Source organism: Rattus norvegicus, chromosome 9, assembly GCF_021556685.1.
Source record: "Rattus norvegicus strain SHRSP/BbbUtx chromosome 9, alternate assembly SHRSP_T2T, whole genome shotgun sequence".
NCBI classification, from domain to species: Eukaryota; Metazoa; Chordata; class Mammalia; order Rodentia; family Muridae; genus Rattus; species Rattus norvegicus.
The window spans coordinates 73647891-73674749 of NC_141542.1; the positions used below are offsets into that span (position 1 = coordinate 73647891).

The window sequence follows — 26859 nt, forward strand, 5'->3', positions numbered from 1 at the left end:
AAAGTCCTTTTGTCCTCTCACCTCCGAAGCTCCATTTAGTGACCTGAGAGGACTGGAGACTCTTTCTAATTAAAGAAGCCCAAGTAGTAGTTGCTAATAAATGGCATTTATGAATCTTGAGTAGTTTCTTTCTTCCTATGATAAAGATCTCACTTGAGCCATATTACTATGTATCAAATTCAAATCATATTGAATCACTTACTCTCCGCTGCCACAGACATTCCCTTTTCATTCTGAGGGAGCCTCCTTGGCCACCCTGACAGGCTTCTGTCCAAGTCGTTCTTTATGTTTAGGGGGGAAAAATTTGCTCACTTCTGTCTTTGCCATCACATGCTCACTCAAAATTTAACCCTTTGGCTATTGAAAGGAGTGAAATCTGCTACCCAGGGGCACACAAGTGCACTGATATGCCCCTCTACTTGTCTGTTTTTATATGCATGCGAGCTCAGACAAAAGAAAGAGGCTGCATTCTTGAGGAATCAATTCCATCCTGCTTACTGTGTTTCAAGCAATGTTTAAAGATTTACTTCTATCATTTGTAGCTGTGTGTGCATGTGCATGTGTGTGCATGTGTGTGCATGCAAACATACCTCAGTGTGGGTGCACATGGGTACCGATGCCTATGGAGGCAGTTGTGAGATACCTGATGGGGCTCTTAGGACGAGCACCCAAGTTTTTACTATGAATACCTGCCAGGTTTTAATAAGCGCCGAGCTGAGGATACGTTTGAATGTAATCTTATCCTCACAATGTGATCAGCAAGCCTGCCATTCTTGTCCGTAGATAAAATGAGAAAGAGGTCCACTATCCCCAGCAAACAAGTGTTGGAGTCTCCATGAGCCCCTCGCAGTAAATCTGCACCCAGTGCTCCTTAGCAGCCATTGTGCAGAATAGGCCAGCGAGTGGTAGGTGTGTGTGCACATGAAGGATAGCTCACTGGCTAGGAGAGAACAGAGATAAGGAGCTCAGAAAGCCAGCGTGTGGATGGACCTCTGCTTCCAGGGTCAATGCTATATTAGACCAGAGAAAGGCACTCAGGAGCCTGTCAGTAGGCAGTGGAGAGGAAAGTAAGCCCCTTTCTCCTAGGACAGCAATTTTACTTGTACCTTGACTAAAATTTTCCAGATAAAATGGGCAGAAGCAAGCACCAGAATGTGGCTAACTGTAGCGGAAACAGCCAAGCTATTGATCAGGAGAAGACTGTTTTAAACCATACATTATATATTAACCCTAGAGTAAGGGCGCAAAAGGGATCTGTTATGTCCCCCATTCCTTAGAATATGTGTACGCTTATATGGTTGACAAACACCCATGCCAAGGAACATTAAACTGAAGGGTTGTTTTATATTAGATATTTTAAACTAATCCATGAAATACTTTTGTTTGGCCATTAGTCCCACGAAATAGGGAGAGACAGTTTTTAGTAAGATCTGTATGCTTCCCATAATATATGCTTCCCAAGAAATGTATGCTTCTTTCTTGTATAACTTACTCAGCATTTAGGGTGAAAGTAGTATTCCAAAAGCATTTACAATCTTCTCTTAGCATCGCACATCCCGGGTCCAGGCTTTCAAGCCCCATTATCGTGTGTGTGTGTGTGTGTGTGTGTGTGTGTGTGTTCCATCCAATAAGTTCCTAGTTTTATAGATAAGAAAAACAGGCCTCAGAGCCATGCTGCCCTCTGCACAAGTCTAATGCCAGGCCAGTGCTCAAAGCTTCATCTTCCTAACCCATTGTCAAAAAAAAAGAGCTGTACACACAGTTTAACAAACCCAGAAATGAAACTGGACTCTGGGTTGTTTTATCTGAATCTAATCACAATGCCTTGCTGGCACTGTTGGCTTTCTGCACCTCTGCTCTCGGTCTCTCTTGATTTCCCACAGTAGACACAAACACACAGTGGCCAATGCCATTACTCGACAACCAATATCCACTTCCCCTTCCTTCCAGAGAATCCCAGTTTTTTGTTGGTGGTGGTGGTGGTATTTTGGGGTTTTTTGGGTTTTTTTTTTTTTTTTGGTTTTTTTGTTGTTGTTGTTTTGAGAAGCGTTGTATCAGATGATCAGATGAAAAACTTGATTCCCCAAGCTCTGAAGAGCCAAGAATGCAATAAAAGGCAAAGTCCTAGGAAGGCTTCCTTCTGGAGGCAGGCAGGAGTCTTTGTGATGTACCCCGTCTTTGGCTCTTCTTCCCCTCCCTTTTCTACGTCTCTGAAATCAGAGCCTAAGTTCTAGAGACATTAATAGCCATTTTGCAATGATACTAAGAGAAGCCAGGAAAAAACTTAAAGCCAGGGCCTTTAATGCTATTGTGAAAATATTTTAGCCAAGATTAGTCACCTACTTGAAACAAACCAAAACAAACAAACAAAAACCAATAACAACTAAAAAAACCTCTTTGGTTATAACATTTCTGTAGACATCCTGCACTTGGGAACTTAACTGATTATCACCTCAACTAACGTCTCAATAGACTTACACACCATAACTACACGGATTCAGTGCTCTTCAAGGGTAATCCCAAGCTCAAGACTGAGAAGAAAACATGACCTCTTGAGCTTGGCATGCACAGTTCTTCTCTGAGTGCTAAAGCTTCCTCAGTGTATCATGCAGACCAGCCAAACAGAGCCGCCTGCCAACTGTCTCCCTCCATCTCTGTCCCTCAGAATCTTACAGCCTTGTCAAGGCCTTCATCCCCTGTCTCAGTGTGAACAGAGCTCCCTACCTGATGAGGCCTCTCCCTCTTTTGAACTCGCCCCTCTCCAAAGCCACCATGCTTAGGTACTCTCCTAGGCAAGAGGCATCCTGAAGTCAGGCCTTGACACAATGCTGTCAGGACCCCCCCACCACCAAAAAAAAAAAAAAAAAAAAAAAAAAACCACCGCATCCTGGCACGATTAGCCACAGATGATTAATAACCAATTCCCTCTCTCCTAATGCAGCTCTGACTGATTCCGGAAGGAGTCCACGCCAACGCACTAATGACTTAGGAGGCGCATGTGTGACAGCAGGCGTAAGCCAAGCTGCAGTTCAGGCTGCTGTATTGTTTTGACACTAGTGCAAGTGATAATGGGCTGTGACTCAGTGTGTCAAAGCGCTCACTCAAGTCTCCAGTGCCAGCACCCGCTGCTGTCACTGCCCCAGTCTGCACAAACTATCCTTTTGAATACCATGTGTCTGGTGCTTGGGAAAGGTTCTACTGGTCAACATGCTTTCCAAGATCACAACACAGGATGACCACAGCAGGAGCAGAGCCTCATGAAGACCAACCGAGCTTGTCAAAACACACTTGTCTCTCTGCTAGTAAGCCTTGGCACGCATGTCAGACAGAGATAGACAAGCAGCTTGCAGTAGGAGAAAAGACAATTGTCTTCTGATGAAGAAAAGACCACATCACAGGCAATAGTCAGGAAGGTTAAAATACAAAACAGTGAGGGCCATGAGAGGAGGACCACTGTGCAGACTAAGCGGGACAGACACTGTGAACTAAATGCTACCTGAGAACAAAACAGCTCCGAGAAGAAAGATGAGGCCACAATACTCATCTCCAATAGAAGAGCGGTTTTGTTTCCTATTCCACCAATGGTCCTCACCTCAAATAAATAAAACGTTTAAAATGACACATGTTTAATATGTATGACACCTGAGGTTCAACTTCCTAGCACCACAATAAAGTAATACTAGTAAGATGAAATGAATGCCATATACAATTAATGGAAATAAAAATCGGGTCACAGATACGTACTCTTTTAAAGTACTCTATGACTTTGATTTAACTACCACCCATAATACAATTAAAATAGTTCTATAATAACAGGCATTAATACTAATACTGCTTGTTAAAAACCACTCAGTGTAGCTGGACATGATTGTGCACACACCTTTAGTTCCAATACTCTGGAGGCAGAGGCAAGTGGATCTCTGTGTGTTCAAGGCCAGTCTGATCTACCCAGTGAGTTAGTTCTAGGACAGCCAGTGCTATGTAGAAAGATCTTGTCTTCACAAAACAAAACAAAAAACAAAACCACTGAGTGTACACTGAGATAGCATATAATATACACAGATACCCAGGCTGCCTGTACTCCTGTAGGTGAGAATTTTCCTGAAGGGAAGGGTACATACTTTATTCATCAAAGGTTTGAATGAAGGAATGAACCCCTCATTCCTCCAGTGAGGTTCTGCTTGCTGATTGGCTCACAGCTACCACATCCCTTCACCAGTTTTCCAGAGACGCACAAACCTCTTAGGACAAAAACTGGACCTGTGGCACCATCACCTCTTGATCCAGGCTGTCCTCTTCACAGTACGATCCCCAGTTTGCTCTCTGTGACCCCCAAGGGCATTAAGCAAGTCTGACATCATTCCTTGCCAGCTACCCTGTCTGCTGTGGAGCTGCCCAGCACCTCACAGCACATGCAGCACCCCTAGCCCCTCACTGCCACAGAGTAGAGAAATGGCTGTTAAAGACCAAGGCCAGGAGAGGAAAATACTCAGAAAAGTAAAATTAGAACCACTGGACCCAAAAAGGAGAGAACAGGGCTTGGCAGTAACATGACTTAACAGAAGAACATTACGTTCTATTTCCATGTACTCCAGTTATTTTCATATAGGTATGGCTCTATTATACCAAAATAGATTCTTTTTGTCTAAGATCTGGTGAATTATATTTTGTGGGAAATGGAACAATTTTCTAAGTACACAGATTCTGAAACTACCTTATATACAATTCTACAACTGCATAATTATTAAACAGAGGACTAGTCACTAATAATTATATTTGACTTTGAGGTACACCATGCAATTTTTGATACAGATTTACCTTCATAATTATACTTTCCTTAAAGTATTATTAGCTTTCCGATGATGATTCTAATATTAGAATAAGCACACACCAAAACAGAGGTTGCAACCACAAACCTACTGACTGGCAGGGGACAGTTCTATTTCACATGCTGGTTTCCCATGTGTAAATCATGCTTAGATTTTTTTGTTTTGTTTTGTTTAGTTTTTAAGAAGAGAATATTTCTCCAAAAGGGGGTGGAGGGGGGCAGGGAATGAAGGAACAAGAAGAGTTTAAATAGGGTTGGGAAGGAAGCAGTGAAAAGAGAAGGTGACTGGAGGGTATAATCAATAAATAGATATTAAAACTACTACTTTTGAGCATGGTCCCATTTGATTCCTGACCTCTGTACATACAAGCTAATCACTTACACTGTAACAGCTGAATCGACCAGAGCACAAGCTAGTCTTCATCGGCTTCGGCTCTTCAGCTGTTTCATTTTGAGTCATGATCATTTAGTTCACAACAAAGGTCCCAAAGAGCACGTGCTGGGTGGCGGGCAGCACTGACTCCTATGAAATGCCTCAGGAGGAGCCATGGAAGGATGGTGCCAGGGTGCAGAGGCAATGAGTTCAGTTCTCATGGCATTTGATCGAGTTCTCCAGGGTACACACACCTGCTGGCATGTGTTCCCAGAGGAAGTCATTCACATAATCTGTTTCTTGATATCTCTCCTGTTCTACATGGCGAGAGTCATCCAGGCAGTCCCACAAGCAGAACCATTTGAGGGAAAAAAAAAAAAAAAGGTGTGCACAGCTTAAACATCTTCCCTGCACTGAGCACGTAGATGACTCGAGGAGGAAGTTTTAGGACAGTGCCAGCCAACATGAAATGCTTTAAGTGCCTTAAAAGGGGGAAGGACAAGAATGTGATACAGAATGGTTCTTCCAAACAAAACAAAAAAACCTTCTTTTTGAATTACTGGAGTCCTAGAATGGGATATCACTAACGTTTAAAAGACAGAAGTGTCCCTATGCCTTATCTTCTTAGAGCACAAGAAAACAAACATCAAGAAAATATTATTGGTAATTCACATGCAGTATGTCAAATTAAGGGACTGCATGAACTGTTGAAGCTGAGAAAACAAAAGAAATGAATAGATTTATCTGGCTTCTGTACTCTACAGCAACGATAACAATTGATTTTTTGGTGGTGGTGGTGGTGGTGGGGTGTGTGTGTGTGTGTGTAACATCAAGATTAGGTGTCGATCGCTTTACATCTTGTTTTCTGAGACAATCTCTTTTTTTTTTTTTGGTTCTTTTTTTCAGAGCTGGGGACCGAACCCAGGGCCTTGCGCTTCCTAGGTAAGCGCTCTACCACTGAGCTAAATCCCCAGCCCCGAGACAATCTCTTATTATCCTGAAGCTCACCAGTTTGCCTGGACCTGCTGACCAGCAAACTCCAGGAATCCTCCTGTCTCCACTTCCCAGTGCTGGGATTCCAGGTTCTTTATGCAGCTACTGGGGATCAAACTCCAGTCTGCATGTTTGTACAGCAGACACTCTACTAACTAAGCCACTTCCCTAGCCCTGGCAGTAACAATATTATCGTTATTACAACATAAGTGTGGGTGAACATGCTATGGTACATGTACGGAGATCAGTTCTCTCTTTACATGGGTTCCCAGGAATCACACTCAAGTCACTAGGCCTGCATGGTCTTCTGAGCATGGTCACTGGCAAAAGGGATCTGAACAGCAGCTCCACCCAGTCCTTCTATGGGTCAAGGACTTGGTAAAGTGCTTCACACTACTTATGGAGGAAGATTTGTTAGTACCGCTCTATTATTATTATTATTATTATTATTATTATTATTATTATTATTATTATTATTTAATTGTTTATGTATATGAATACAAGTGCTCTATTTGCATGTATGTCTGAATGACAGAAGAGGGCATCAGATCCCATTCTAGATGGTTGTGAGTCATCATGTGGTTCCTAGGAATTGAACTCAGGACCTCTGGAAGAACAGCCAGTTCTCTTAACAGCCAACTCTCCAGCCCTTGTTAATGCTCTTTTGATTTAATGATAGCAACTGTAATTATTGCGTATTTTGATTTTTAAATTTTATTTAATCTGTTTTTCACAGTCCAGATTTTATCCCCTTCCTGGTCCACCCTCTGACTGTTCCACATCCCATACCTCTTCTCTCTGTCTCCATGAGAATGTCCTCACTCCCCGAGACCTCCCCACTCCCTGGGGCCTCCAGTCTCTTGAGGGTTAGGTGCATCTTCTCTGACTGAACCCAGACCGGGGAGTCCTCTGCTGTGTATGTGTTGGAGGCCTCATCTCAGCTGATGTATGCTGCCTGGTTGGTGGTCCAGTGTCTGAGAGATCTCGGGGGTCCAGGTTAGTTGAGACTGCTGGTCCTCCTACAGGTAACCCTCTTCCTCAGCTTCCTCCAGCTTTTCCCTAATTCAACCACAGGGGTCAGCAGCTTCTGTCCGTTGGTTGGGTATAAATATCTGCATCTGACTCTTTCAGCTGCTTCTTGGGTCTTTCAGAGGGCAGTCATGATAGATCCCTTTTTATGAGCGTCCATAGTTTTAGTAATGGTGTCAGACCTTGGGGCCTCCCCTTCAGTTGGATCTCAATTTTCTCTTAATAGATGAAGAAGCTGGAGTCACAGAGTAGGAAATCCCTGATTACTGTCCAGTGGTTACAAGTAGAGGGCCCAGCAGCACCTAACAGTCACGAGGTTCTCACTGTCCTTGTTGTACAGAGGGAGAGACACATACTCCCCGTGTCACCCCTGGCCAGGCCACACTGTCAGCTGCCATGTGACAGGGCAACAGCACAGTGACAGAGCCATCACACTCTTCAGGAGCAAATCCTATCAGTTTCTCAGAGACGGGAAGCCGGCTGACCACTTAAGTGTTCCTGCTCACTATCTTATGAGCAAATGTGTTTCAAAACTAATGTAGAATGATCAGTTTATTGGAAACCTTTGCTTTCGAATCTTGCCCTAATTTACTATTACAGTCACATCATTTTATACAATATTTGTTTCCTTTTAAATTTGATTTAACCTAATATTTTAAATATCAGTCACTTTTATCCAACTTTCAAACACATAGTAGGGAATGTACATAGAAGAAAAAGAGGATCACAAGGCACATAATGTGATTCTTAGTGCGGAAATAATGTTTCCTGTGTGTCTGGTCCTGCCATGTTAGATATGGGTACAAAAGAGATCGAGGTCTATCACGGGGATTCTTACCCCACGCCTGCACATTACCAATCAGGTGGCTCGCAGGAGGTGACAGGCTATCACAGTACACAGCCAAACCCACACTGATCACTGGGCCTATTGACCTCTCCACACAGAAGATGGCTCTCTCGTTTGTCCAGAACTGCAAATGCTACACACAGAACCATTCATGGCACTTTTAAAATTCAGGATAAACAAATGGCCTGGGTCAACTTGGGGACATGGGTTCTTTGAAAATTGCTTTATAATACCTCCATTTTGCAATTTTTATCTTCCTCCACCACAGAGAACTAGAACACATGATGTTTTCAGTCTAATGGGAAGAATAAAAATATTCTTGCTTATTTTCACTGTGAATAAACTCTCCTGCAAAAGAAAGTCAACACATGCCTTTCAGGAAACTATCCAAAGCATTGAGAGATAATGTTCTATCTGACACCTCAAACCCTGAAAATGGCCACCACGCTGCAGAATAAAACACCTTATTTCTGAGGAGAAAGTTTATGCCAAAGGTCAACTAGAAAGACGTATCTTCACGCTATGATTTCAGAAGTTCCACCTGGGCTTTGCTTGCCAGCGCGTTTTAGAAGAAAATAATTGAGCATATGGTTATAAATCACCTCGAGATGTCCACGCAGAGGCAGCGCCGCCTGGAAACAGGTCGCATCTTATGGTAACGAATTCGGCAGCTCCCCCTGCACAAACAGCACTTGTAATGAAAACACAGCCATATATCTTGATTTGTCAGAGAACAAATCAGTTTTATCTGTTCATTTTGTGCTTTAGTGTCATAGGTATTTTAGAAAACATAATTTATAATTCTTCATGCAATTATATGTGAAATTAAATCATCTTCCTTCTCCAGAAGCGTCAAAATATTTCAGATTAAGTAGAATGCATTCATAATGTCTTTCAAATTCTCTTCCTGCCTCCCTTCCTCCCATTCTACACCCTGACAAAAAAAATGAATAAAGGGAAAAGGGGAGAAATATTTAGCATTTTAATGAATGACTCTAGTTATATGAGAGACTTTATAGCAGCTTTTATTGGTTTTATTTTGGTTTGCTTTCTGGAAATGGGTTCTTGCATTATATAACCCAGGACGCCCTCAACTCTGCAGCTATTCTCCTGCCTCAGCTTCTCGTGTGCTGGGATGAGAGGCATGCACCCTCATGCCCAGCGGATATTATTAATAATAATTCACTATTACAATAATGCCTTAACCATGTCATAGTTGGGGAACAGTGTCAGTGTCTAGCCATTGCCTCAAGAGGTTGAAACGTTTGGGCACTGGCTCCATTGCTTATTTGCAATGTACCCTGGGGCATGTCATTTAACCTCCCTCTGCCTCGGTTGTCTCACGGTTGTCTCAGCTACAAGATGAGGACAATCAGACCACACAAGATTTGTATGCAGCGAATAAGTTAACCTATGGAACACACTTAGATATACAACAAGCTCTGCTTGCTTGCTTGTATCCTAACTGGCAGCAGTGCACACACCACTCTTTATCAAAGGATAAGATAATACACAAGAGCCCACTAAACCTATATCTTTATGGCTCCTCAGAAGGCAGCTAACAGAGCAGAAGAGAAAAACACACTTAAGGGGAGTGGTTAAATGATAAGCTGGTTACTTAAGTAGACTTCTAGGCAATACAGGCAACTCGCCCATGGGAGTCCAAGCTCACACTCGGGTGCATCTTCCTTTCGATGACCTGAGAAGCCCGTGCCCATGCTTTGCTTTGGGTGTGTCTCTTTCCTTCTGAGCACCTGTCTTTTTGAGCGCGCATGCTTGAGCTTATGTTAAAGCATTCTTATTGAACTCAACTCTACAGTGAGGGTCTCTTATTTCAAATGGGAGGACAACACCTGCACAGAAACCTGGTGCCCTAAGGACCACACAGCTGGCCTAATCTCTTACTTTCCTTGGTTAAGGGTTATTTGCTGTGAGTTCAGACAAGTTCATGGTCTTGTCACCAGTCACCACAGGAAATGTCCTCCATGAGCTAGAGAAGGGTTTTTATTTTTTTTTTTTATTTTATCTCAACTGCATGTGTTTATTTTTTTCAACTGTGCTAATTTAAATTGCAAAAAGGTACATTTAAATATCTACCAGAGTTAGAAGAAGAGACACAGTAGCAAATCATACCTTAACATGTTACACAGAAATCTCCAATTACATATTCAAGATAGAACACTGGTTTAACACTTCTTTTGTATAAATTGGTATTTTGGGCTACATGGAACCCATTTTAATGGATAATTTGAATTATATAAAAATACTGACTAACCCTTGTTATGTCTATTCAAAAAACTCAACTAATCTCTCCCTCTCCAGGAGCCACCAGCATAGTCACAAACGAAGAAACTATTCTCTATTCTTTTCTCTACGGGTAAGGTCAGCTCTTGTAATGACTTGAATAACTGCAGGAAAGAAGGCCCCAGGGGTAACCAGTAGGATGCCAGCCTGGAACACCATTAGGAGACTTAGGATATAGGGAATAATACTATGTAGCCCAGGTTGCCCTTGACTCAAAATACTTCTGCCACACCATAGCCTCCTAAGTGTTGAGATTATAGGTAGGCGCTGTCATGCTCAACTTCTAGTACACAGAATTGTAACCAGACCCACATCAAAACTGCTAAGATTGTGGGGCTGAAGCCAGACCCATGTTAGAACTATAAAATACTGAGGAGAAACTGAGCAAGACGTCCATCTCATCTCCATGCCCACTGGATCCTAAAGTCCACTATAAATGATCACAAAGAGTCCAGCAAAGGAGGGTGCATCCCTGACTTGCCTGACAAATTCCCTACCTGCAACTTCAGGCTGTCTATAGTCACTCCAAACATGAGGAAAATGCTCCCTCCCTTGGAGAGTCCCCCATGACACGTTCAGAAAATCCCCATCCTCCTGCACACAGCAAAACCAGAAGCTAACAGACAGACTGTCATCAGCTATTAATCCCTGGGCCAAGGGACATCTTAACACAGGACTGTCATTGTGAAACTCATAAGCACTCAGTCACTAGCCCACACAATGATGTGTATGTGCTTTTTAAAGAGGAAAAAGCCCAACATGCGGGTAACAGCGAGATTGCTACAAAAACAAAATATGTAAGCAATTAGCTGAAGTTCCTTGAACGGCACAATGTTTTTATACCCTTCTTCCATGTTTAAAACATAGGAAAGAGAAAAGGAAGGGGGAAAAGAAAAGAAAACCCACAAACACAAAATTTAACTCTTTACATGCCATCAGGCAGGGGTGAAAGGAAAACAGCCTAAAATGGGGATGGGGTTGAACTGGCCTTTCACCTCCAATTCAAATGACATGAAGTGCATTTTCAAGAAACAACTGTATTCTCATACAGTTGTTGGGACAAACCTGACTATCCAGCGCGGGCTGTACACAGCTCTGAACTTAGGACTTCTGAAGTTAAAATTGCTCCTACTGAACAAACCACAGAAAGGAAGACAAATGAAACAAAGGTTCCCTGTTTTCTTTGAAGATCAGAGCTTCACTGTTGTGTGATACCAGAAGCAGTAATAAAGCTGGAATATGGAAGCTGTGATATTACAGTGGTCACAGGTGAGAACTGTGTAGAAACAGAACCAAGGGGAAGCAGTCCAATCATCCCTCAGTACTTCGTCCACAGAGGTTTGTGTTCTCTTTCTACTTTCTACTTTCTACTTTCTCACTTTTCTATAATTAATGAGCATTAATTATGAGAGAGAAGAGGAATTTTAAAACCTTGTGCTTTTTTATAAGGTGTTTAGACGTATACAAAACTAGAGACAAATAAAACGGTTTTTATCAAAGGCTATTTCAGCAGGCAATGAGATGATACTGTGGTTTTTTTCCTTTGAGTTTGTTTGTGCCCCTGATTGAGAGATGGGACCACCCACCCACTACAAAAATATTAATGCAGACTTCTTCCTAAATGCAGGGATAAAGAGTGGAGCAGAGACTGAAGGAAAGGCCATCCAGAGACTGCCCCACCTAGGGAATACATCTCATCTGCAGATACCAAACCCAGACACTATTGCTGATGCCAAGAAGTGCTCACTGACAGGAGCCCAGTATAGCTGTCCCCTGAGAGGCTATGCCAGAGCCTGACTAATACAGAGGTGGATGCTCGCAGCCAAACAGCAGACTAAGCTCTGGGACCCCAATGGAGGAGTTAAAGAAAGGACTGAGGGAGCTGAAGGGGTTTACAACCCCATAGGAAGAACTACAATATCAACCAACCAGACCCTTCCCCCAAAGCTCCCAGAGACTACACCACCAACCAAAGAGTACATATGGGAGAACCCATGGCTCCAGCTGCATATGTAGCAGAGGATGGCCTTATCGGACATCACTGGGAGGGAAGCCCCTTGGTCCAGTGGAGGCTAAATGATCCAGGGTAGGGGAATGCTAGGGCACTGAGGCAGAAGTGGGTGGGCAGGTGGGGAAGGACCCTCATAGAGGGAGAGGGGAGGGAATAGGGAGTTTGCAGAGGGGAACTGGTAAGGGGGCTAACATTTGAAATGTAAATAAATAAAATAACTAATAAAAAATGAAAAGGGGGGGTTAAAAAGTAGAATCTAGCCTGGAAACCCAGCTTGGGAGACTAAGGCAGCAAGATTGTAAATATGAGGCTAGCCTGGGCTACAGAGTGACTCTATCTGAAATGAAAAACAAAACAAAACAAAAACTAACTTGACAATCTGTAACTGGAATAAGATCATGATGGTAGATGGCACACATTCTCAGGAGTCAGTGCTCTGTGCTGCTCTACTTCCCCCTTTGAGACTCATTCATCAGAGGTGCAATGTGCATGACACAATCTAAAGTGTGCAGTTGCTATGAGGACTGGGTAAGTTAATACACAGTAAAGAGTTCTGTGACACCCTACAGAAGAAGCTCTCAACAAGTAACATTATAAGAAATACACTGCTGAGGTTGTAGCTCAGCAGATAAGAGTGCTTGCTATGAAAACGACCTGGGTTCTAACTCCTAGCACCCCTGTCAATAGCCAGGCTTGGCTATGCATGCTGGTAACCCCAGTATTGCCAGTAGCAGAGACAGGAAGACTTCTGGGCCTTGCTGCCACCAGTTAAGTTCTGAGCTCACTAAAAGACCAAAACATACACACACACACACACACACACACACACACTACACACTACACACTACACACTCGCACACTATACATACACACACACATACTATACATACTATACACTCACACACTACACACACATGTATGTGTATATGTATATATAATATACATATATATTACTAACAAGCCTTATTATGTTAATGTTCTCATAAGAACTAAGCCATCTAACAGTGCAACATTTAGCTGATTTCCAGCAGGAGTTAGCCCACATAGGTAACAGATTTTATTCAGAAAAAAGAACTTTAATCTTTGCGTTGCCCATATCACTTTATTTTTAGCCCTCAAAACCTACTTAAAACTTGCAATTTTGTACTGGTTAAGTACTTTGTCCCCAGAAGCCAAAGCCTGAACTCCAGATGGAGAGCATGGGGACTCCTCCAACCTTGTACCACACAACGAGTTCTTTACTATCCTCCCAATGTAGAGCCCAGGACAGGGGCCTTCCATATCTGCACCTAGATTGGCTAACTCAGAACAGGATCTTGTGCATAACAAAGACTAACAGTTAAATGAAAGTGAGAGCCTGCTAGAGAAGCAGAACCCAAGACAAGCCCTCTCAAGGGAGCTTGTTCGGTTTTCTCTCCACTAACTTAAAACAGTGCTCAGAAAGCTAAGGGTCTTAAAGTGTTTCTTTACAAATAATTCTGGTATGTCTCTCCCCTTGCAGATTATGTAAAAACTGTCCCCCTGAAGTGAAGTCTCTCTGTTCCCTTATAAAATATCTTCCCGAGATGCACATTCTGAATTGCTATTCATCATCTGGGCTGTGGTGCATACATTCTCAAGAACTGGAAGTTGGTCGGCCTGGTTATGGCTGGAGCAGGAACAGACTTCCCTCTACAAAGCGCTTACTTGCTGGCATGGTTTTTTGTTTATTTGTTTTTGTTTTTGAAGTAGGAGATTACGAGGCAGAATTTGTAAATGGGCGATGTGGCAGCACCACCGAGGGCATAGGTCTGAAGTGCGCTGTAAGCTCTATCCCGCTCCTGGCTTTACAGATGACATAAGGGAACATGTCAGAAGCAGCTCTCCGCCAAGCTGGAGCTGGGAGGAAGGGGACTTTGGCACCGTCTGATTTGCATATAGGCTGCAATAACTTTTCCCAACCTGAGTAAAGAGCTTGGAAAATGGCAGTTCTGTCTTGCCTGATATTTCATCAAGCCAGAGGAAAGCCTGTGTGTTTCCTCATGTTGACACTCAAATAGTTTCGCCAATTACAGCTTCTCGGGGAAGAAGTGTCACATGTTCTAAAACCCCAGCTTCAGATGCCCCCTACCATTCCTTATGTCTCTCGGGTTCCTATGAAACCCAGACAAGGTGCTGGTGTGTGACTAAGCTACCAGCTCACCATGGACTTGTCATCCAACTCTGCAAAGCCTCCAGTGACCCTTTCTTCTGTCACACTGCAGAGTTGCCCAAAGCAAGGGACAAGTCACACCTTCCTGATACTACATGGATGAGTGAACAGCAATGGAACTGAGACCCCAGAATAACACAGAAATGACCAGAAATGCTGGACAAAATATAGATGCAAAACACAGGACGCTGAAGTCTCGCGATCTCACAAAGAGCTGACTGAACCTGGGCTTTCAACATGGCCGTCATTTTCCAAAAGAGAAGGAAAAATATGGAGGGAGATTTAAAAAGACATTTTAAGATTATAACATCCAACATGCATATCAAATGCACTTTCCTTAGGGCTGGAAAGCGACGGTGTCCAGTTGGAGCCTGAGCCCTGTACTGCCGAGCAGCATTAGAGTTAGCCAGGAGGAGGCAGCTCTGTGCGAGCATGTGTGCGTGCACCACAGAGTAACGAGCTCCATGATGGAATCTGTGCCGCATCTTGAAGCACAAACAGACCTAGATCCTCAGCAATGCCTCAGTCTCGTACTTATAGTCCATATACGTAAAGACGAGGCTACGCTTTACCACAGAATAAAAATCAAACATAGAATGAATCATACTAGAATTATCACCAATCTCGAGCTATGTGCATCCCACTCATAATCCATGATAGCCAGCTACGTTCATAAAACACTGGAAAGTATGCAAGAAGAAGTAAGTACTATACAAAGTTATAAAGATGAATGAACGAAGCCAGTCAGCTATTTAATTATTAAATAAAAGCTGTCTGTCTTTGAGGTCAATTTGTTTCACCTGGATCATTTGAGTGTTTCACTCAAGCAGCAGAGCCCAGAAGTCATGTGAGCTGGTCCTGGCTCTCTCCTGCTATGTACCCAAGTTAGCCTTAAATTACAATCCCGCGTGCACGTCCTAAGGTGCGGATTATAAGCACTGGGCTGCCATACCTGGCTGGATTTTTAAAAAATAGGAACCCTAATGGCAATTGCAAGGTCAGAGGAAAACTCAAGTCACCCCTGCATTTTCTGTCCTTAACCGTTTGTTATAGTGACGGGCTGGCCTTGATCTCTCTATGTAGATGGATGATGACCCTGGACTTCTGAACATTCCACCTCTAACTCCCAAGTGCTGGGTTACAGGTGGGCAGTGCAAGGAATGAACCCAGGGCTTTGTGTGTGCTAAGCAATCACTCTACCAAGTGAGCTACACCCTCAGTCCTCACCCCGAGTGGTTTTTACCAAGCACTATCTGCTAAACTGCTAGGCATCCAAGTTGGGTAGAGCCTATCCCACTTTACATGTAGACGATATTTTTATCAGTTGACTTTCACATAAGCCATAATTATATACTTACATATGTAAAATAGCACATATTATGACAAAATAAATAGGGATACAAGGCTATAAATATTTACATTAGATATTTAATCTTAACTATATGGTGGACAAGGATATAAGACAATGTCATTTTCTTCTTGGTATTTATTCACAAGGAGTGTTTCACATGTGTTGTGTGCATATGAATGCAGAGATGCACACATGTGAGAACTCAAGGTTATGAAGCAGGATAGGTCCACACAGCAGGAAGACGCTAAAAACGTATGACATACCAGCCATCGTCACTTCTGGGGAGAGCCAAGTTGTGGCTATGGCAATTTGGGGTACCTTTTTCTGTTATTTGGGGGACAGATTTTATTTAAGAAACTCATTTATTGAAAGTTTGCTCCAAGATCTTCTAAGTATGGACCATTCTCAATATGCCATCATAGGATTGGTAGACAGTCAAAACCTCTCAAATATAAGAGCTTAATTAACAAAGGAACATAAGAAACAAAAGTGGAGGAGAAAAAAAAGGAGCAAAGAAATGTCGAAGTTCAAGGCATGGGAGACCTTTCCACTCTAAACCACGTGTCCTTTCAGGTTCTCCCTTTAAAAGAGCATGAATTTCTGAACCTTTATGAGATTATAAATGAGCTCACTAACTATCCCCTTGAAATTATATTTAAAGAAATTTTAGGGTCAGAGTTTACACTATGTTTAGCCAAAGAGAGAGAAAGAGAGAGAGAGAAAGACAGAAAGAAAACAACAGACAGGCAGACAGATAGACTCTGAATCAAAGCAACAAATGAGAGTTCTAGGATGTCTTTAATGCAAGTGTAAAGAAAACCCGTATAATCAAAAGGACGTACTAGAAATATCAAGCATATATTGTTTATAGATACACATGACTCACAATTTAAGCAGCTCAGCATGGGCTCATCAATAGAGTCTGACTACATTCCACTTCTGACTTTAACAGCTAAACCATGAATGAAACTGACTTCATGATACGGTAGAGAAAAATCCTTTGTGGGTAAAATGTCGTGAGGTGCAAAATTCAACAACCATGTCTGAAGCAGTGAGATGGTGGAGCAGGCAAAGGCCACCAAGATAGACAGCCTGAATCCTATACCCAGAGACCACAAGGTGAAGGAGAAAAATCAATTCCTAAAAGTTGTCCTCTGACCTCATCTATGCACTATGGCATGCACACATAAATAAGTAGATGCAAAAATTAAAATTAAAACACCAAAACCTGCTTTCATCCCTTTAGCACATGCACTGAACTATGGGTCTCATACTGGACTGCGCACCACAGGTCCCTTAGAAGGGAATGGAAGGGTTTCCAGCTCCCCAGATCTACCCACCAAAGCAAGCGAGCGAACACTTTAGGACACACATGTTTCTCCAGGCTCAAATGTAAACAGTTCAGGTTCTTCTATCTATTCTTCCAGATGATTGCTAGTGACTGAATGTCAGCATGAGCCAGTTTATTGCCTGAGACAGAAAGAGCTTAACCACATTAAAAACCAAAGCCAGAGGGGTTGGGGATTTAGTTCAGTGGTAGAGCACTTGCCTAGCAAGCGCAAGGCCCTGGGTTCGGTCCCCAGCTCCGGAAAAGAAAAAAAAAAAAAAACAAAGCAAGAGAGGAAGACCCTGAAAATAGCATCTTCTCATCTTCTCTTACGAAGCAAAGATTTCAAGGACACTTAATGCTTATGTCCCACCTTGCCACCTACTTCCAACAACTGACAACAAGGAACTGTCCTTGCAAATTTTTAAGGAGTAACCACTTAACTAAGCACCAAACATAAATAAATTAAATTAATATTATAATATTAATAAAATAAATAAATTCAATTTAAAAAATAAGTAAATTAGCACCAAACTAACAAATAAATTGTACATATGTTTGTAGTCTCTTGAAATTACTGTGGTACATTTCTGATCTCAGAGGGTCAAAAAATCACCTGAACAGTTCTACATGTATACTTTCTTATGTATAATGGAACAAATGTAAGCTCACTGAAAATAGCACATTTTCCCTCCATCTCTTTACTTAACAGCACTACCTCGTGACAGGCATTAAAGATGAGGAGGTAGCCAGGTGTGGTGGCCCATGCTCTTAATCACATCACTAAAGAGGCAGATAGATCTGAGGTCAAGGTTGGCCAGCCTACTCTACAGAGTGCCAGGACAGCCAGGGTAACACAGACAAATCCTATGAGAGAGAGAGAGAGAGAGAGAGAGAGAGAGAGAGAGAGAGAGAGAGATGTATTTATTAACAGTAGGTCAGCATTGATAAGAAACATGTTTTATGTATAAATCAGGATTCAGTTTGACCTTAGGGAATTATTTATTTGAAACAACTATGCCCTTTACTTAGTTTTAGAAGTCTGTGGAGTGTGGTGCTGAACAACTGTAATCCCAGTATCTAGAGCCCAAGGCAGAAAGACTGGTGGGAGTTCAAGGCTAGCCCAGAATACAGTGAGATCTTGTCTAAACAAAAAATAATTCTGTGGTTAAAAAATGAATACATTTGTAACCAGTGCTTTGAAAAAGTATCTCTACATGATTCTCTCTCTTTTTTTTCATGGAAACAAAACCTACCTATACATGGATTTGCATGACCATGTACACACACACACACACACACACACACACACACACACACACACACACACACATCATGTATCTGGGAAGTAAGCTATCCAAAAGCCACCAACACTGCAGGGAGGATATTAGTGAGAGGCGACCTCTAGCCTTGACTCTACACCTGCTGAGGCTCACCCCAGGCTCAGAGCCTGCAGGAATGGCAGTGGGCTTCCACCTGAGTCCCAGCGAGAATGGCTGCCCACTCTTTCTCTGCCTGGACTTTCTCTTCTGTAAAATGGAAAACACTGGGTGACTGTCCCTCTTCAAAGGGCTGCTGTGCTGACTAAAGGAAGCCGGACATACGCATCTCTCAGCAACAATGTCTGATACAGCACTCGCTCAAGTGCTCTGAGCATCATTATGCTGAGAAATTGTTTGCCTCGTTCCCAAAGGTGAAGACAGCATGCTTCTCTCCTAATCTCCCACTGGGAAAGGCAACACAGATGTAGCGGTTTAATATGTGAGTGTCTGAGTTTACAGGTAGGAAGAAAGGAACTGCTTACTATGGAAGTAGCAACTGCCTACTTAGAGAAACTGAGAAGGAAGCGGGATTTTATACTCACTTTCATTCTCATTAGAAGAAACAGAAACCCCACATAATCCTGCACCCACACCGTTTACAGATAATCTACTTTGTCCTTCTTCTCTGCACATATGTGAAATCTTATATAATTGAGGCTACTTGGCACCATGGTTGAGTCACGTAACATTTACTAAATAAAATTTTGTGTGCCATTAAAAATTCATTTCAAATGACTTCACAAGTGTAATTATTGCAAGATAAATGAAAAAACAGTGTGATTAGCGCGCCCCTTCTGAAGCACACAGTCCTGACAACAAAGGTAACAGGCTAAGAAGGGCTGTCGCTTACCTACTGCTCAGTGTGTGCTTTTAAATAAAATCTACCAGACAGAAGTACAATTTAGGGGCTGAAGAGATAGCTCAGCAGTTAGGAGCTCCTGCTCCTCTAATCCAGGACCTGGGTTCAGTGCCCCGGCCCCACATGTTGGTCTACAATCCATAGGCCAGATTCCTCTGACTCCTACAGGCACTAAGCTGCATGGGGTAGATGTACCCATGCACAGGCAAAACACTCCTATGCATAAAATAAAATTTTTAATTAAATTTATTTTGAGAATTACTGAGGGAAGAGCACTATAGATAAAATGACCATTTGCAAATTAAGTCAGCAAGGCACAGTGGGACATGTTTTGCCATAGCAGTTGTCTCCTCCCAAAACCATCCTGTTGGCCAGTATGACTGTCAGATGACCAGGGACTAAGGAATCTCTGGAGGGTGTGGCGCTGTGTGGAAGTTACAGAAAGCCTCATGGGACAAAGCCGAAAGGGCGAAAGGGGAAGAAAAAAAAAGGCAAGTTTAAGATGAGGGGAAGGGGGCTCTGACGATCCCCCACAACCCCCTCTTCAATTACTCTAAGACCTCTGCAGAGACATGGGCGTACAGCACATCAGCCGTGCAGGCGTGAGCACTGCTCGATAGACCTCCGTCTACCAACTCGGCTTTTTACATATGTTTAATAGCAGATCAGATGAACCCTGCAGCTCATTGAGAGTCACACAGTTAGCGGTGTGTTGGCGAATGGAAACTATAAGTCAGCTAGAAACATAGTTCCCATGATTTATGACAATGTCTGGTGCCTTTTTCTCTAGTGCCAATATTCAGCATTTAAATAAATATTTTGCAAACGTGGGCTGGGGAATCCCTGGACTCTGTTTCACTAGAATTCCTATTGCCCTTTAGAAACAAATAAGTAAAAATCTTTGCAGCTCACCTGGAGGGAATACCCTCTCAAAGAAAGAAATTGACAATCTCGTGCTTACAGAAGCATGGGTAAAGCCCTGATTGGGACTTGATGGGTACGGCCCTGACTGTGAGTGAGCATCTTTCCAAAATCACCCTGCAAACGTATTTGCACTCTTACTGCTCTTCTAAGGCAATCACTGGGAACCTTCTCTGGTCACATCAAAATGAAAAATCCTTTCCAAGAGCACCATTTTAACCTACTACCCTTTCAGCTCAGGTGTCCCTCACACTTCCAGTATGGGAAGAGAAAACTCAGGGACACTGAAGCAGCCCCTTTTTCAGTGGATTGGCCAGAAGGGTCCCTTCACTTGGGACCTTGGGAAAATTACAAAAGCGGAGGTTGGGGGTGGGGGGAATAAAACAGAAACTACATACATAAAACCTTCTCCTACATCACAAGACACGTGTTCACTCCTATCTCCTCTACTAGACTGGCTGTGCTGTGTGTCCAAGTCATGGACAACCCGACTCCTCCAGCCACTCAAGTTGTGCTAAGTAGGCAGCAGGCTGCATGCTCCCTCCCCCTCCTCCCAGTGACAGCCGAGACATCCTCTCAGAGAAATGAATAATCCTGTTTTTCCATCTACCATAAACATCTTCCAACCAGCTGAATGACAAGAAACATCTACTATATTTATTCCAAAATGTTATTCGAGATTTTCCACTTGGCCAAAATAGAGTATTTAACCTTCTAGTCACCAGAATGACAAAGAACTAATCTTTTAAAACTATAAACAATTCTGTTTTCCCATTTATTCAAAACAGGTCATCAGCATAAGAAAAAAATAAGCAAACTGATATTGTTTGTTAATCTATAGTGTTATAGTAGTAAGCCTTCTTTTTCCCACAACATAATCTAGACAGTATTTTTTGATGAGTTGGTTCTACTGAAACAAATACATATATGTGTGTATGAGTGTATGTATGTCTGAATTATTATTTTTTTAAGCTTAGTTTTCAGAAACTTTAAGCAAGCAAATAGTTACTTTGCCTCCACCCCCCCTTACGCTCTACAGCAGACAACAGTCACCGCTTGCTTGCCCGGCTCATCTTGGTGAGCGGAGCTCTCAGTTCACATCACTGAGAGTCAGTGGGGTTCCCTGGTGTAGATTTCCTGAGAGTCCCTTCCTTAGCTCGTGCCAAGAATCAAATCTTGGCCACTTAGTGCTCCGTGTTCCACATGTGATCTCGTGATGTACGGAGCAGCCATGCTAACTGAGATAGATAGCCCTGTCAAACAGGAGGCTCGCACGCCAGGATGCAAGGCGCAGGATACAGAGACCTTTACATTCGAAGGAAAAGATCCCTAAAGCGGCATCAAAGTTTACAGGGACTGGCCAACAGTTCTCTCAATTCTTCTGGACACATGACGTGAAATAAAAGCAGTGGTATCCAATATGCAATTTGTTGGGGACCGAATTCTGAACCCCTCACACAGAAAGAAAGTTTTCAAGGGAAAGAAGGAAACCACCCTTCATTGTGCTGCTGTGAAAGCAGAGGGTTCCACAGTGCAGTTGCTGTCCCTGCACCCAGCCTGGCCGAGGGCAGGATTCTGCACTGAGACGCATAGGACATGGATGTAGGTACACTCACCTGGGAAAATATGCCTGACCACCCTGGTAGAAGCACTCTATAATTTAAACAAAGTCTACCTTTTAAAAAGCACCAATGTGCCTCTAGAATCAGAGGGAAGAACTTGAATGTCTGAGTCCTGCATCGCAGGCTTCTGCGCGTGTAGTTCTATAAACATCTGATCTCCCCTTGTTATCTTATCCGAACCCACTGAAGCCAGTGGATCTCTCTTAAGAATGACATGAAGCCAGACTCAAGACACAGCAAGAAATCTTGGGATTCTCACAGCAATGTTAAGTAAAAATGATGATCGGAAATCAGCACATAAAGTGAGATGCTATGAATTGCTCACCTTTAGTTAGAACTATTACCATCAACTACGTGATTTTGTCACGTCATCTGGAAAGCAAGGACAATAATTCTACTGCTCAAGTTTTTTCCCCCATTATTCAAGGTTCGAGGAATAATGTTATTATTTGTTTTGCTGCATCTTTTGGCATAACAGAACAATGGACTGTGCTTCAGAAAGAAACAAGAGAGGCTCACATAAGCTTCCTGAGATTATCAATATAATAATGCAACTTTAGTGGCTAATTCAATAGGTAAAAATGAGTGATTACAAAGAAACTGATTTTTTTTTTTTGATGAATGGACCACATCAAAACTGTAGAACAGTTTATAAAGGTACAAAAGGGTACGATGCAACTATGTCCCCTGTTTAATTAAAGCCTGATGGTACACTGCAGAAGCCACAAGCCCAAGGCAGGAAACAAATACATTTCATATGCTTAGAAAAGTCCGGGGGCAAATATCTAAGCACTGAGCCCAAAAACACCAATTTGCTGACTTAGCGAAAACAACAGAATTACAAATGCAAAAACATCATGATGATTGCTTTAAAATACAAGTCAGTATGGGTGGCCTTCGGGATACTGGACAAATACTTCACGGAGCAAGAAAAGAAGACCCTGCACGCTTGCTAAGGCCTGCTGTCAGGTGCAGCATCCAACCATTGTTTTGCAGCACTTTTTGGAAAAACCCATCCTTGCTCAGACCACACCGAAGGCTAGGAAGGAAGGAGAGGAGGGTACCTTGGGCCTGAGCTGCAGAGCTGTGGGAATAGCCCAGGGCCAGGAGCGCCGTCTCCACCAGCTGGCTAAAAAGCACATCTTTTCGCACCAAGACGAACTCAGCATGCTCTTCTCTGTTGTCGTACTCAAGAGAGCCATCCAACTGCTCCACCACACAGAAGACCGGAATCATCAGACCTAGGAGGACACAATCCGACAGCAGAACGTGGGGTTACAAGGCAATCGGAGCCACGGGATGAGAAGGGGCGGTTCTCAAAGTTAGCACGCTAGGATGGCACGCAGTTCAGGATGGACAGTGTGAGGTTACGGGCCCCATGGAAGGCTTCGGGTGAGGAGAGCGGATCTGCTCCATGACTGTCCTGTTATAGCAGCATTGCTGAGGACAGGGGCAAAGACCTCAAACTCCAGTGATTAAAAGGTCAGCTACACTCGGAGGTGTCTTAACCCATGGCCCAGGTCGAGGTGACCTTAGGACTTTAATGTCCGCTGTCTCATCACTAGTGTTTTCAAGCCATCTCTGGTTTTGTCCATGTGGCTAGGCTATAGCACCCAGTAGGAAGGCACGTTGGACTCCCAGGCCTGAGAGGCTATGTGAGTGTATACAGGAAAGTCAACAGGAATTCAAAAGCACTCCTCTTCTCGGATTCTTCTTTTTTTAATCTCAGTAAACAATCCAACAAGCTAGCTTGAAAAAAAGTACGGATCACGAAAATCTCAAATAATTTTGAACTAATATGAAACATACAGCTAAGTGCAAACTTCATCTCCTTGGAATTACTTTATACATGAACATGAGTTAGCCCTGGACAGAATACTTTTCAGTGTTTGTAGATAAAATAAATAAATAAACTTCCCTAAAGAATAAAGCAAATTAGTCTATTTGAAAAATCTGTTGAAATCTGTTGTCACTGAAATATTTCTCTGCTTTGTATCAAAGTGTGAAAAGCTTAAAAAATGTTTAATTCACCAAACAGTTTTTAAACTTTTTTTTAAATTTTTTTTAGAAAAAGTCGCACAGGCATTTAAATCTAAACATAGCGAGACAAAAGAAGATCAAAGATCTACCAATGGACAAGTGATAAACATGGACTCAACTCTGCGTAATTCACACAAATTAGTACGCTGTGGAATGAGGGTCTGCTCTGGGTCTTTTCTTTGTGCAGAGTCGGGGTGGGAAGAGTGTGGTGGCCTTCGTACAGGCACTCCATAATGAAAACAAGATCTCTATAACATGACTGGGGATTGGCCCAATGCACAGATGTAAGGAAGGCTTGCAGCAGCTCTCCCTGCTCTGACCCCAGACACCTCCTGACTCACTGTGATCTGGAAGGCACAGGCGAAAAGCCAGCTCTCTGCAGACTCCTGAGCCATAGATTCAGGGTTTTGTTCTGAAGATAATACAATGGCACAACTGGTTCCCATGTGCTAATTATTATTATTAAAGATAATAAGTATTGGGTATAATTATTAAATATCATTATTATTAAAAATAATAATACTCATTAAGAATTGTTATCATTAAAGATCTTGGTAATTATTATTAAGCCCAACACGTCTCACCACACCGCACTTGGGACAACCCTTGACTCCATCGTTACTCTCCACAGAAACTCATCCATAGTACAGATTCATGGAAAATGCAAGGTAGCAGTGAGGCAAGCCAAATCTTAGGCAAAGAAGGTGACTTAGTGTAGGGCTTCAGTGCTGTTTTCCTTGGTTACCATCCCTAGTCTATGAAATGTTTATTATTTATTTGTTTGTGGGAGATTATCCCCAAATATATTTAAGATACATAATGAATAATACAAATTAGATGTTTCCCACATTATCTTCCCACACTCATTTGTATAGCATTTATTGATTGTACCTACTATGTGTCAAGTATCACCCATCACTCCATAGATACAGGTAAGAACAAGTCTGCTATGGCTTCTGCCCACACTGTAGCTGGAAACATTGTAAAACCTTCCTGAGCAAGCATAATGTCATTTTATACAACCCATCCAGGAGAGCCCTTCCCGGCAGGGAATAGCCCCATTTAGACCTTTTAACTCTTATATACTGGTATATGATCTTTGTCAAAGGAAGCAGGCTCGTTGCTACTTCTAGTGATTTAAGCATATGCTCACACACAGCCACACAGCCCGTAGTGCCACAAGCTGCCTCACCACTAATACCTGTGTCTACAGAGGTTTCAGTGCTGAAAATCCATGTGCCGTTCCTAATGTCAACATGTACATGACACACATCTGGGGAGCACAGATAAGGCCTTCGAGTGAATCTAGCTGCTCTATGAGCTAGCATTCACCCATGACTAAGTGAGCCTGGAACTGGCTGAGAAGGTCCGATTAATTTGAAAGTAACATTACAACCAGTTAAATACAAAATACAAAATAAAATCTGAGGCATCCGTAACATGTCCTGTAACTCTCAAAATAGGAAAACTATTTCCTAAACATTTGAGTTTGTGACTGAGGGGGGCGACCGTTGGCCAGCACAACAGCAGTGCTTCCTTCTAGCCAAAAGCAACTGCCAATCCCCTCACAACCTATCACCTACCTAAAAAATAAGATGGCTCAGGGGATGAGTGCTTGCTGTAAGAACAAAGGCCAGAGGTCAGATACCCAGCACAACAGTAAGCCACATACCGTGGCACATGTGTCTGAGTGCAGCGGTGGGGGCCAGGAAACAGGAAGCCCTGGGCTCACAGTCAGTCAGCTTAGTCAAAACAGTAAGCTCCTGGCTCAATAGGATACCCTGCTTCAAACAGTAAGGTGGGAAACGACAGAGAAACACCCGCTATGCATGCACGCGCACACACACGCAAACGCACACGCACGCACACGCACACGCACATGCACAGGCTCACAGACTCATACACACAGACAGGCTCATAGATAACATAAAAGGTCGTATTCCATCCTTAGAAAAATTAATCCTTTTACTAGTACTTGATTGATTCAACAATTATGGTCTTACCATAGGATTCAATTCTTACCAGAAAAAAAAAAAAAAAAGATAAGAAAGACTGATACAATTACCAAGAGAAGTGATAAAAATAAGCGAAAAAATAGGCAATTGGTGTAACTGAAGTGAAAATTAAGGCATGGGACTCAGAAGCCTTTGAGAGCAGGTCTTCCTGGGGAAGCACACAAAGGGCAAGAAGGAGTGTGCACCTCACAAAGAAGTAACTCCTCAGCGGGTCCCACTGCTGTCCTCAAGCAAAAGAAGAAAAGAGAAAACAGCAGGTAGGGTATTTACAAAAGGCTTCGAAAATAAAGGTAACAGTGGAAGGGTAAAGTAAGTCAAAGAGAAAGCAGCAGCCTAAAGCTAAACACAGCTACAAGTGTTACGGTCACAGAGAAAGACAAGGAAAGAAACCCGAGGGCGGGAGCCCGCATTTGAGCTTACAGCAGGCGTTATTTCTCTTTATTGTTGCACAGACCCATTTCCAGATGATCAAGTGGAGAACTTTGGACCTTTTGATCATAAGCCTTGTTAAGCCTTTTACAATTGCTGGAGGTAGGCAGGTAGTTTAATCTGAAGACAGGCACTTGGGCCTCAGCCATTTACTAAAAATCATGACAAGTTCAGGCAAGCAGGACATATGCTGTCCTCTGTCATCGCAGACAGGAAACAGGGCTCTCTCCCCTAGAGAAGTGTGCTTCCCTGCTGTCATCTGTTAGGACACTGAAACGGCCATGTTCATTGTCACACAGTTCTAAAGAGCCATGACTGCAGCCACTGTAGCACCAAGGCCACGTGAACAGACGGGTGCGAAGATGGTTAGATGTTATGAAAAGCCCTGGGGTGGAAG

At 42.8% G+C, this 26859-nt stretch overlaps 1 protein-coding gene across 3 annotated transcripts in view; it reads right to left on the reverse strand.

The window, feature by feature from the left end:
* Positions 1-26859, reverse strand: part of Satb2 (SATB homeobox 2) — a 181869-nt gene that overhangs the window by 132774 nt on the left and 22236 nt on the right. For all 3 annotated transcript variants that reach the window (XM_087567274.1, XM_087567273.1, NM_001109306.1), the window contains 1 exon segment: positions 23043-23219. In XM_087567274.1, coding sequence (XP_087423400.1) covers positions 23043-23214 — 172 coding nt within the window. In that variant the 5' untranslated portion in view covers positions 23215-23219.